Source organism: Convolutriloba macropyga, chromosome 2 (assembly GCF_964194025.1).
Source record: "Convolutriloba macropyga chromosome 2, txConMacr16.3, whole genome shotgun sequence".
NCBI lineage: Eukaryota > Metazoa > Xenacoelomorpha > Acoela > Convolutidae > Convolutriloba > Convolutriloba macropyga.
The window spans coordinates 13,942,237-13,955,631 of NC_134469.1; the positions used below are offsets into that span (position 1 = coordinate 13,942,237).

The 13,395-nt window shown below is 33.8% G+C and overlaps 1 protein-coding gene across 2 annotated transcripts in view; it reads left to right on the top strand.

The window, feature by feature from the left end:
* LOC142356825 (uncharacterized) overlaps nt 1–3,792 on the top strand; it is a 10,419-nt gene extending 6,627 nt beyond the window's left edge. For both annotated transcript variants that reach the window (XM_075408611.1, XM_075408613.1), the window contains exons 4-5: nt 2,238–2,368; nt 2,763–3,792. In XM_075408611.1, coding sequence (XP_075264726.1) covers nt 2,238–2,368; nt 2,763–3,089 — 458 coding nt within the window. In that variant the 3' untranslated portion in view covers nt 3,090–3,792. The remainder of the gene's footprint in view (nt 1–2,237; nt 2,369–2,762) is intronic.
* Nucleotides 3,793–13,395: the final 9,603 nt, after the last annotated feature.

Here is a 13,395-nt window from a genome sequence, read left to right on the forward strand (position 1 = left end):
TGTGAGAACATCTCATTCTCGCATCATAGGCCATTTTTTACTGATGTAAGCTCAAATTTTTAACTAAGTAACTTAATGATTTTATAATATGACATAATGTTATATTCTTAACCTGACATTGCCTAAATTACCATTTTAATTTTATGTGTATAAGACGAAATTAAGAATGTTTTTTTTTTCACATTTAGCTGCAACAACGGTCCATTTTTTCACAATTGGCAAACAATTAGTTTTGAACAATAAATTAGATTGAAAAAGCATATCCAATTTTGAAATCATACTTCAGCCACTAAAATCTTTCAAGAAGCATAAGTTTACGATTACAGCTTGGTTTACACTTTTCTAAATTTACTTAGATTATCTGATCTAAATTTATTTTCTTTAGGGGGTCTTCGAAAATTATAAATATGATGACCAAAAATCCATACAGTCAGAAATGAGGCCCGAAAAAAATTAAGAAAACAATATCAGCAATAAGATAATAGATGTCAGCGATAAAATGGCTCTTTGATTACTTGAAGCCTGATCTGATGGTTTTAATAGTCCAGAATAAAATTGATTGGAAAAAAAAAATCAGGTACCAAAATCTGCAAAAGGAAGAAGCCAATTATCCGACTTTCAACATTTTAAAAATAACGTAAATAAAAGAATTATTTTTAAAAATCTCAACAACAAAGAACTGACTTAATATCGAAAAAAAGAAGCTAACTTTACACAAAAAAATCAAACTACGTTGAAAAATTCAATGAAAACTGACATTTCACAAAACTCAAGTTTTTGAAATTTAGTGAAGCGAAACTGAAAAAAAGCACTGAACGTCCAAATCAAAATTCATAAACTGTGTCACAATCAAAAGGCATCTCATTCTTTTTTACGAATTGAAGGCTTCCTTTTACGACAAAAAACACAACTAATTTTCATTTAAACTTCAAGCCATAAGAACTATTCACTGCACTTTATCGATTCACGCGAAAGCATCAATTCACCATTAGAAAAAGTTACCAAAAAAAAGAACCGCAGCAATTTTACTTCTCACTTATTGGAAAAATGAACATCTTGAAATGAAATTGGCTCTCCTTTATAATGCGATCCCTTCCCTTGTAAAAATCAAAATGAGCCCAATATCAGCCTCGCTATAGTGCTGTTTAGTTGCGAACAACATGAAATTGATGCTAGTTTTAACATTAATGTTCAAAGTATCCAAAATGGCCGAAAAGTACGCAATAAGTTGAATTATAATAAAAACTTTAAACAAAAATGTCAGATCAATCAGTTCAGAAACCCTCTTCTAAAATTAAAGGTAAAACCAATAACATTATAGTTAACAATTGTAACATAACTTAGCCAAGCAGGTCAGAATCAAGCAATAATTACGGAAAAGATAACTAAAAACAAATTCACCGAATGTTCAAAAAACTTAAAAATTGATAGCTCCTCGAAAGACAAAATTTTAAAAACTTAGAACCAAATATCCATTTCTACACTCGATGAGTTTTCAATGATATCACCCATGCCTTTCTACGTCAGATATATTGTTCGGACAAAACTGACGGAACATAATAACTCATTTGAGCATCAAGTTCGTCACCCTTAAGTGGGGTCGAAATATTAACTTTATAAGAACTTCATGAGCATTCTTGTCAAGATTTGTATAAACTTGAAATCTTTCGATAAGCCCATTAACTAAATCTTACACTAACTCTTACAACAAATCTTTAACAACTAAAATCTCTTCAAGAACTATCATAGCATTACGAGCAACTACTGGTACCAAATTTTGCGAGTAAATTTACTCTTTTGTAACCACATTTCACTTTTCTTATAATTGTACGTGCGAAACGTACTTAAAAACTTCGAGGATGAAAAGGCGGTGCCCTTTATGGAAATTCCAATCACTAAATTTGGAAAGTGGAATCTACTTTCCCCCGCAAAATACTTTTATCGTAAAAGGATCAAAGTTTTGTGAAATGCTTTTACCGCTGAACCTAACCATAATCACATTTCTTTGGAATTATCTTCAATTTTAGGCTTTTTATTGCCATCTGGAAGATACTCACGATACTTCTTTGTAACACGTTATTTTTGGTACCGGTAGACGCTCGTAATGAAAAACTTTGCTTAACAACATCATTTCAAGGCATCCCAAGCGCGGTCAAGTAAAACCTGATCTTCGCATCTTGGCAAGATACAAGTTCAGTTCCATTGTGCACTCATCTTACAAATAATTAATTGTTCAGCTGACTGCTGTGAGGCACAGACAGAGAAGTACATGGTTAATGGACTGCAGAACAGAGGCATGACCCCAGATGAGTACATGCACAAGCTCACTGACTATGACAATGAAGACAAACCTCTCAATTTCCTCTCCGTTAGTTTCCTAGCGATGAAAAAAATTTTAGAGAACAAAATCTTTCTGAGAGTCATACCCTAAAGGTAAGAGTCACTTGTACTATATATAATCTATAGTGAACACTTTTCCAGTAACGGAACCTATAAGTTGTACGCATTTCAGGAAAAACGTACAACTTGGGTACAAAATTACCCGGCATTGAAACATAGATAAACGCACAGTCTGGACATGAAACATGAATGCACAAAAATTTGGTAAACGAAACACTGTACACCTGCACTTTTGAACGCATGAAAATGTTTGAACGCACTAAAGTCGGGAAAAGTTGTGACATAATTATGTTATGTCTGAGATGGTCTGCGGATACTTAATTTCGGTCTTGGTATCTCAACCTTAGTTATTTCCAATTCAGGCAATGTACATCCCATGGCTCTGTCAAAACATACTCCTAGATGTAGGATTTGGACCAGGACCCCTTAGACGAGATCACCATCCAAACATAGCCCAAGGAGCTCCCTATATCATTGCTGGGAAAGAGTTCCCGGATGTCGGGATTCCACACATTAGGACAAAATACATCAACTTTGAAGACCCTGGATCCGAATTGACATTCCATTGGTTTAAGCACAACATCATGTGTGAAGACCATCCTTGGATATGCAAGAGTTCCAAATTAGGGACGAAAATGCGATTATCATCTGGCAACAAGAAAAGTCGTAGAAAAAACAGGGGAAACTGAAACTTATGGACTTAACGATTGTCACATTTCTGGTTTGGCTGGATTAAATAACACCAGTCAAATACTTCTCCAGTTTGGAGTTTCAACCAAACAAAATTTTGATTTTGGCAGACCTAGCAATTTCTCCAGGATTCTGGCAAGGAATATTTTTGCGAAAGCGCTAAAAACATTTTTTGGGCATGCGGAAATCAAAACGAAAAAATTTACTCAAATTTCTGTAAATATTTGCGTGTAAAATGACTCGGAAATTTTTGTGTCAAAGTATTTTGGACCTAATAATTGCTAGTTACAAGAAACAGCACTTCCTCCAGCTCAAACAAACAATCCTGGAAAAATAAAATGTCATTTTTTCAGAGCTTTGATCTTCACCAGTTTTTTAAGACCTGCCTAGCACAGAAAGTCAACAGGCGTCTACTACAGATGCGTCTACTACAGAAGAGTGGAAAAAGAAAAGTAAACAAAGTTCATCTGAGTGCAAATTATTGTAAAACTAAGAGACGAACGCAAAACAAGCTAGTAAAACTACATGCCAAATAATTATACATAGCCGGTAAATTGCAGGAGAATAACTTCCGTCGACACGCTTTGACGCACATCGGGATTTAAACAGAAAAAGAATAAAAGAAAAGATAAGAATTGATCCAATTTTTTTCTGTTTTTTTTTCAGTGTCAAAAATTGATCTAAATATATGTTAGAGTATTGTTCGAGCTCAACGCAATGGGCACTTGCGCCCGAGCTTGAGCTCGAATTTCCGAAGGATTCCAACTATACTCTAACATCTTTAGACCTCAGCTTTGCTGTTGACAACTCAGAGAATTCAATTAAAATTTATAGATTTATAGTGATATCGCAATACTGCATATTTCGAAGGGAAACTTTTTCATTGTTAATTTTATTGTTTTTCTATTTATAGTTCTTTACTCTCTTCCTGCTCTTCAAACAAAACAAGTTCTTGTTCCAAATTGCAATTGTAGTCGATATCGTTGTTTTTCGATAACTTTTTATTCGGATTCTTTTACTTTTCATCTTCAATTATTGTTTTTTAATAACCTTCAATAATCATTAGATACTTTTGAGAGTGCAAACGCATTTAAGAAAATGTTAGCAGGCTTTGTGGTTTCATTCTAAATGTTACTCTATGGTTTTGAAAAATGAGCAAAACAAAAATTATTTCTTTACAATAAATCGATCATAAACCTAACAAAACTCATATTTACCAAAACTGTTATCTTTGTGACTGTTTTGAATTTCTAACTATCCCTTTTGATTATCTTTGACAAGAGAACACTTTCTCTCGGGGAAAAATTGGGCTTCCAATGAATTTTTCCAAGAAACTTGCCTCAAAGCTTCCGAGAAATTTTTTCACGAAGTTTGCTCAGTTGATTGCTCATTTTTTAAGATTTTTTAGCATAATTTCAACAATGCAACGCAAAAAATTATTGCAAACCAGATTAATTTCAAAATCTAGAAAATCAAACATGAAAAAAATGTGGGACGTTTCTTTTGATATCGCGCCTTTGATATTAGATTATTTCACTACATTGCGTAAATTAATGCATGAAAGAACTTAAAATCTATTCAGTTGAAACAGTGATAGAGGTAAGTCATGAGTCATCGCAGGACAAGTCTTGAAAAACAATCTGAGAATTGAAAGAAAAAATTAGAACTACTCTATCTGACCAGCAGATGAATTGAACAAAGCCTGCCCAGAAGACAGAGTCTCAAAAGTTTAGAGTTGCTAAAATAATCAAACAAAGTATACAGATTTACACTCATTGCTAAAACTCATGAACTTCTTACCCTGAAGTCCAAATTTGACCCGTTTAAATGACGATATTTAACCACGCATAAGCATTGAACGGGGTTTATTGGCCGATGAAGATAAAAACTCAAGTTTGATTTATTGAAAATGTTGCGATAATTCTAATTACAAAATCAAACTTTTGATTGTTGGATCTGTCTGGTAACCCATCCGCAGAAGTTATCGGCCTTTGAAACAATCGTAAATTTTAGTGAACTGTTGCTACAATTCGTTATATTATCATAAGAACATTTGTCTTTAGAAACTCTCATTGTCTCGAGAAACTATCATGTTCATTGTCTCATTAAACTATCTAAAAACCCAATTTCAAGCCTTAAAAAGTTTTGCTGGCCCATAACAATCGATGTCGAAAATGTTGAGAAAACTTGAAAATTGACAAAATTTTTGATATTAAAATATTGAAAACTATTCCAAAAACCCATTTTTAAGCCCTGAAAACAATTGATTTGCTCATAGAGGTCGAAGAATTAAAAGGACAAAAATTTCAAAAAATGCGAATTTCAAATTAATTGAATTTTTGGTAACGAGGTTTGCATTACAAAAACATATACCTCAAAAAAAATTTTGACGAACTTTTCTAGTTTGCAAAAAAACTAGTATGCGCTTAAGAAAATGTCAATTAAAGTCCTGTTTAAGAAAAATCTCCAAAAAGGACAAAGATCAAAAACAGCGCAAATTTGTGGTCAAAAACTTGAAAAGCTAACTTTCATCTTGAACTTAGACGTTCCCAGCAACTTTATTACATTAAGCACCTTAAAGACTACTGACGCCAGCTTAAGGCAACTATTGCAACTTAATGCCTGCCGAGCGTTACCTGTTTATCGTTTTGAAAGCTAAATGTTATCAGAAAAATGTGTTAAAACATCTTAAAAACGAAAAGTCCTGAACTACAATTCAAAGAACTGGTTGAAAAACTAAATAATACACCACTTTACCACCAGAAAAATTGAACAATGGCAGCCAAACAGAGTCTCACAAATATAGATAAAACTAGAAATATTGACATTGCTAAAGTTCTGGAAGCTAAAAATCTGAAAGCCATTTTTTATTTAGATATATCCATTAACCAGAGAACACCTTTTGCAAAAAATGACCTTCAAACCATTAAGTTACATGATTTTATTCCTTGAAACGTTTCATAGCCTTCTAAATTTGAAAACCTCGAAACCAAAAAAAATCGAGACCCTTGAAAAAACGTTAAAATTATTATAAAGTTCATTTAATTCCTGATTTTTAAAACTATTTCAAGGTTTCACTCGAGTCTGTTCAGTAATTTATCTTCAAGGCATAAATTAATTAGGCTCCATTAGGCTTCAAAGATCATTTAACTCAAAGAACAAAGTAAGAAACAAATTAAAAAAACACCATTTTTTTTAAAAGTGGCTGAAACATATCGTTGTCTCCTGCAACTACCAAATTACCAATTTCTAAGCCCTAAAAAGTATTATTTGCCCAGATTCTGGCATCGTATGTGTTCATGTTTTAGTTTTAAAAATCCTGTTTTTACAGTTGCTTGCCAGCTTTTTAAAAATCAAAAAAGAGTACAACCTCTTTTATTGAAACAAATTTCACGAACAGGTGAACTGTGATTGACAAAATTTTTAAATATTTTTAATTAAAAACTTAATTTGTATGAACTGCTTTTCAATCTATTGTTTGTTCCTATGTGGCTCAAATATTGTTCAGAAAAAAATATGGCTCTTTTGTGGTTTCTTCCTAAGCTTAGTGTTCGCAGACAGTTCTTCAGCTTTTGAATTAATTTTTACAGTCATTGCTGTTTTCTTGTGAATTAAAATTGGAATTCCCATTAATTTTAACTGTTCCAACATTTTGAATCCACAATGGTGGATCATCAATACGGGGCTGGCTTTTCAGAGCGCAAAGGAAAAACATCATTCTGTAACTTTAGGGAATTTTTAAAAGGGAAACTTTAAAACTTTGAAGAAATATTGAAAAGCAAAAGATGCTGGCGGGGGGATGACAAATTGCGTCGAAATTACAGCTAAAAACAATCGGAGAAATTTGCCGTAAATCTAGTTAGTCTAGATGGATTTTTATTGTCACGAATAATTTTTTTACTGTTTCAAGCCTAATTATTAATTTTTTGACCACAAACTTCGAAAAAGTTGACCAAAATTTTGTTTAAAAAAACTTTTTCATTCGCCTTCTGTTTTCTGCTGATTAAAAACTAGCGTACGCACCAAATTTTCTTCTATATGAAAAAATTTTGGAAAACAAGTGTTCAGGCAATTTAAAGCTCAAATAGCAAAATTCAACTTTCAAAATGTAAACATAAACGACTAACGTCGGGCGAAATGCTCTCAAACGACCAGCGAGCGGTTGGCTTCGTCAGTAGCTAACCACGATTTAGTGCGGCTAGCTTTATATTAATTGAAGGGGCGAAAGGTGAGCGCAGCGGGGGTGCAAAAGTGGATTGGGAGGACTGATAAGGGGGCGGTGGGTGGGTGGTATGTTGGATTAATTTCTAAGAACCGCCCTTCACAGCATAAGTATGTCTCCAAAACAGTTTCTGTTAATCGCATACTTGAAGACTAGTGGGCTGAACAGCTCTCAGAGAACTTAATGCAAACTGGGCGCTACCTCTTTATCCCGTTTCTGAAGACGAAAGTAAAATGGGTCAGACGAAAAATCGGCCAAGCAATAAATTGCATAAAAGAGACAAACAGGATTAATATATTTGCTACAAATTGCTTCTGAGAGCAATTAACAAAGATTTTTCAAAAATTGCCAGTTAAGTCAATTATGATAAAAGCATTTCTACTATAACTCATTGTTAATGAGGATCAGAGAAGATGACATTACGCCACATAACAGCAAAGCAAGTGCGGCATCAACAAAAAGAGAGAGAGAGAAAGAGTGTGTGTGAGAGAGATAAAACGTGAACGAGAAGAGACGAAAAGAAACCCTAACCAACAGAGAGAAAGAGAGACAGAATTTTCCATGAAGTGATTCGACTTTGCAACTTCTTTCAAGCCTTGTTAGTAAACAAATCATATGGAAAAAAACTGAAGGCAAAATTAACATAAAAGTTCTCAACTTCGCAGTAAAAAAGTTCAAAACCATATTTTGTCTCGAAAGTTATTTCAAGTAACCCATATCCGAGACGTCAGTTTCGTTGGCAAGTAATGGTAAATAAACTCAGAAAACGACAGAAAATATTTTGGAAACAATTGGAAATTTTAACAAAATCTTGCTAAAACAAGATATTAATGTCTTCAGAAACACTTCATTGTATCAGGAGACAATCCAGTATCCCTGTTTCCAGCCTGTAATAGCTCCACTGGCTCCTAAAGATCCATACACTTGGAACATTATAAAAATTTTGCATTTTTTTAAATTTTATCCAAAATTACTAAAACTGTAGTCAGAAAAAAACTTGATCACCATACCATTAACTCTGTAGCAACTGAATATCAAACGTTGGAGAAGTCCCAGGGCCCACGGTGCCGGAAAAATATCAAAAACATAAAAATTGCAAATATTTCAAAAAATTGCTTAATTTACTGATATTAAAACCTTGAAAACCATTCCATTACATCTATAAACTATGCAATAACAAATTATCAAACCCTAGAGGAAGTTCCGCGGCTCTTGAGGCTAGAGAAACCTAAAAATTTAAAAAATTGCAATTTTTATTAAAAACATTGCTAAAACTTGTGATATTAAGAAGTTGAAAATTAATCCATGAACAACAATTTTTTAGTAACTTATTATCACACCCTAACGGAGGTTTTCAGACCCTAACAGAGGCTCAAAAAACCCGAATAATAACTAAATGTCAAAAAATTGGAAAAAAAGACAAAAATTGTCAAAAAACGCAACAAATCGTGATGTTAAAGTCTTGAAAGACATTCTATTATATCTAGAAATTATACAATAGCCTATTTCAAAACCATAGAGGAGTTTCCTTCTCTCTTGAGGCTGAAGAAAACCAAAAAAGACAAAAAACATAAAAACTTGAAAAGCAAATTTTCTCAAAAAAATGATAAAACATTTGGAATTGAAAAGTTGAAAAACTATTCCATTGCCAGTAGAAATTTTTCAGTAACTTTTTATCAAACCCTTAGGATAATTTCTGGCCCCTGGTTCTGAAACGACCTGAATAAGGAAAAAGGCAAAAAGATTGAAACAAAGTTGCACGTTTTGTCAAAAGAAAATGCTAAATTCCTGATGTTAAAATGTTGAAACCATTCTATTACCACTAGAAACTATGCAGTAACCTATTACTTAAACCTAAAATTTCTTGACATCTAGGGCTGATAAAAAACAATAAATAACGAAAACTTTCGAAAAGCTTGAAAAAAAAGCAAAATAGTATAAATTTGCGTGTGTTTAGCAAGCTGTTGTTCGTCAGTAGCTAGAACCGGGGGAGGGGTACACCGAGGGCTGATGGGGGGTGGGCGGTGGGAGGGGCAACAGTAGGGTGGGGGTAACAGTGCGCGGGGGGGGGGGGGGTTGTGGGCAATAGTGGGGGGGGGGTCAACAATGGAGGGGTCTTCAACCTCTAAGAACCGCCCCTCACACCATAAAAAGTCTCGAAAACAGTTTGAGCTGAAACAGAGCTGAAAGACTCTAAGAGCACTTAATTCACGCTGGCGCTACCTGTTTATTCCGTTTTTGAAGACGAAAAGTCAAGCGTCAGACGAAAAATCGGTGAAGCGAAAAATCGCATTAAAAAAAGAGCGACAGGACTAATATAACTGCAACAAATTTCATTTGAGAGCAAATAAAAACAGCTGGAAGATTGCCAGAAAATAGACGCAATAGCTTTGTAGATCTGAAGTCTAAAAAAACAGTAAAAAGACAGACCAAAAAAATGTGTCTTTTCATTGAAAAGTTTTTGCTGCCTCTATTAGCTGCCCTCTAATAACCTTCATTTAGAGTGACACACATCCATTTGACGTTATCTCCTTGAAATAAAGAAAATAAAAGTCAATTTCAAAGTGAGGAAGACATTTTTGTGAGTGCAGGAAGTCCAAAAATTTAATCACGCAAATGAACAAAAAAACACCCTCAATAAAAAGCGAAAAATGTCATGCACGCACTTCTGTTGAAATTGCATGAATGAACAAAAAGCAGATGTGAAGTGGTTGTGACGTCATATGGTCGTAAAAAATCGCGACGACGAAATAAAAAACATAGCAGGACAAGTCCTGACGTACAATTCAAAGAATTTTCTATTACTAAACAGAAAAACTAGAACCAGGACGGACTAGGAATGGATTGGGAAAACTATTTAGAAAAAACTCCGACCAAAAAACCGGAAAAACAGTAAAAATCAAAGTGAAATTGCCGCATGTGAACAAAAAACCACTAGCGAGAAAGCGAATTTTTGTTCAAACACCGTTTTCTCACTCTACTCTAAAATTAGAGCGAAAAAATTTCACGCCACAAAACCACTCGCTTTTTCGCTCCACTTCCTGTTTCAGTGTGACCAAAATCACTACTCCAATTTGACTTCAAAAATCATGAAAATGTGTGAACAGATCTTAAAAAAAAACATAGCCGGAAGAATTCCGGAAACGACTCGAAGTGAAAATCTATTTAACCGCCATCCAACTAATCATCAGAAAAAACTCGCCTCTACTAATTTATGATTTTCTCGAAACCAAACCATAAAAAAAAGTCAAAACAAAAAAATCAATTCTGTTAAAATATGATGAAAAATCTGATCAAATTTTGTCATAACTTGAGATACCGAAATAACTATCTCTGCCAAAATTACTTCATCAAAACAACTAGTACTTACTAAAACCACTTAAGTGAATGATTTAAAAAATACTTGATGCCAAATTATGAAAAAAAAAGCTCTTAAAAACAACTTGCACTAAAAAACTGGAAAAGGTTAGTAAATTTCTTAATATTATAAAAGCATATAAATACAAAGCAAAATTCTTTCCAGCCAATAGGGCATCCAGATGCTCGCAAAACAATAGACAAATCATGAAGTCTATGAAACTTGTCTCAAAAAACAGAAAAAAACCCCAAAAACTGCAAAAAAATTAAGAAAAATAGTTCCAATGCTCGCCATTTTTTGTCATATTTCTCAACAAAAAAATGATTCATATCCAAAATTGCCCATACTTATTACTAAACAACTAGAACAACTATTACGAACCCTAAACCTCCACAAATGCCATAAAAAATTAAGGAATAGAAACGGCATTCAAAAACAAACTCAACAAAAAAAACTTTAAAAACTAAATGAGTTTTTTTAATAGTACAAGGAAACATAAAGCCGAATACGGTTCCTTTGCAAATAGAGCAATGAAAAACTCGCAAAACAATGCGCAAGTTATAATAGGGTGGGTAAGACACTTGTGTAAGATTTAAAAAAGAAAAACTGCAAAAAATGAGAAAAAAGGTCAAAAATTTCTCAATTTTTTGGTCATTTTTCCTTAGAAAAAAATGATTTATACCAACAAAACTTTAGTCAATTGGTATCACCAATTCCTTAAGTAACAGGCTTCTATTCAAATCCCACTTAAAGCAGTAAAACAAAAAAAAACAGGTAAAAAATCATTAAATTTCGTCTAAAAATCAGCAAAACTAATCAAAAACCTCCAAATTAGCATTAAAAATCGAATTAACTACTTGAAACCTTCAATTCTTATCAAAACAAACCTAAAACTAATACAATATCATAATCAAACCTCATAACCATCAAAAGTTGCAAAAAAACTGCTTTTAAAAGCCGCACGTGAACAAAAAAAATTTTGCTCGCTTAGAAAAAATTTTTTCACACATCAATTTCTCGCTCTCTCAAAAAAACAGCGGTATTAACAAAAACCACTCTCTTTTCGCTCCGCTCTTCATTTTTGTTCAACAGCAAAAGCACTCCAAATTTTTTCACGCGTTTCATTTCCCGCTTCAAAATTCACTCCAAAAATTGATTAAAAAAAGGACTTCTCCAATACTCCTCTTCGAGTCGTAAAAAGACAGCGCCCCAATACAATTCAAATTTTGAATTGTAAAAAACTACGAGAAGGCCAATAACAGCCCCAGCTATCGCTGTGCGGCTATTATTGAAAAACGCATCTGCAACATCACATTTCAAAATGTCTTTACGTTTGACGCCTTAAACGAGATTAATCGTGCTGTCGTCACCACGTACGTACTTAAAGCTCTTCAAAAAAAACCATTGCAAACGCCTGGCCCATCCTTCTGTAACCCTGCTAGTGCTCATTCCAAATCTAGGATGAAACTGAAAGGTTTGCCAGTTGAACCGATTTTCATTTCGGGTGCAACAATTCTCTGAACACCCAGACGCCTTTTGCGTGTCAGTCGTATCTTTGCTAGGGCAAAAATAGATGGATGAAAAATAGCCAGCACGTCGTAGCATCAATCTGCAACTAGTGACCCAATGTAGTAGTATAGTATTACCAATTAATTCCAAGCATGAGTGTATGTTAGTGGTTTGTCTGCTGTCACTGCGAAGTTTACTAATACTGAAAATACAAAACTAATTTGTCGAACTGCTAACTAACGCACACCGATGAAAATTATATTTTCACCAACTAAAACGTTTGAACTGCTAAGCATGTTCAATTTCCGGAAAATTTTACGCTTCTAACAAAGCCGCGTTACATTTAGTCGCAATTTGACAAATGTGAACACAATCTGATTTTCAGGTAAGCTGATGCCTTCAATTATGTCAACAAATGTACTTGACCTGATTTTTCAGAATTGTGAAAATCTAGGGAACAACAGAAAACACACCATTGAAAAATGAAAATTGAATTAGAGAAAAATTCTTCAACTAATAAGGCAGCTTATATTAAGCTTAGATAAATTATTTACTAAAATAAAGCACCATTTGACCATTTGTGACGATATGTAATTGTGTGGCTATCGTTAGCACGGTTCTTCTTTTCGCCCCGATTCATTCAACTCGGCATATCTTAACACCGGGTTACATGACAATATACCCAATGCCACAATACGCTATGTCATCATACTTAATTTATGACCTTTGATCTTTCCGCTCTAATCCGATTACAAATTAGCAGACGTCATTAAAAGCATGTTTTCTGATAATTAGGCGCATAATTTAATCCGATGTTCGGTTGTGATAATTCCACGTCGCACCGGCCGCTGAGGCAGGGCCAAATGTTTATTGTACCAAAGTTAATGGTAAAATTATTTGAATTGAAATCGAGGTGAAATGATAGACGGATGAATTAGTCGCGGCGCAGTGTTTGGGTATTAAAAAGCGGGCTACCCTTTAGCGCAAGGAATTGGAACAATAAAGATCTGTAATTGATTGAAAAATTACTGCAAATACTTATCTTCAATTTATTTAATACTTGTTTATTTAATTCATTAGAGAGAGAGAGAGAGAGAGAGAGAGAGAGAGAGAGAGAGAGAGAGAGAGAGAGAGATTGCGTAACTTTTTTTCTAAGGGAAAACTTCAAATACAAATTTGCGAAAAACAGCACAATAATTGTACATAACAAACAACA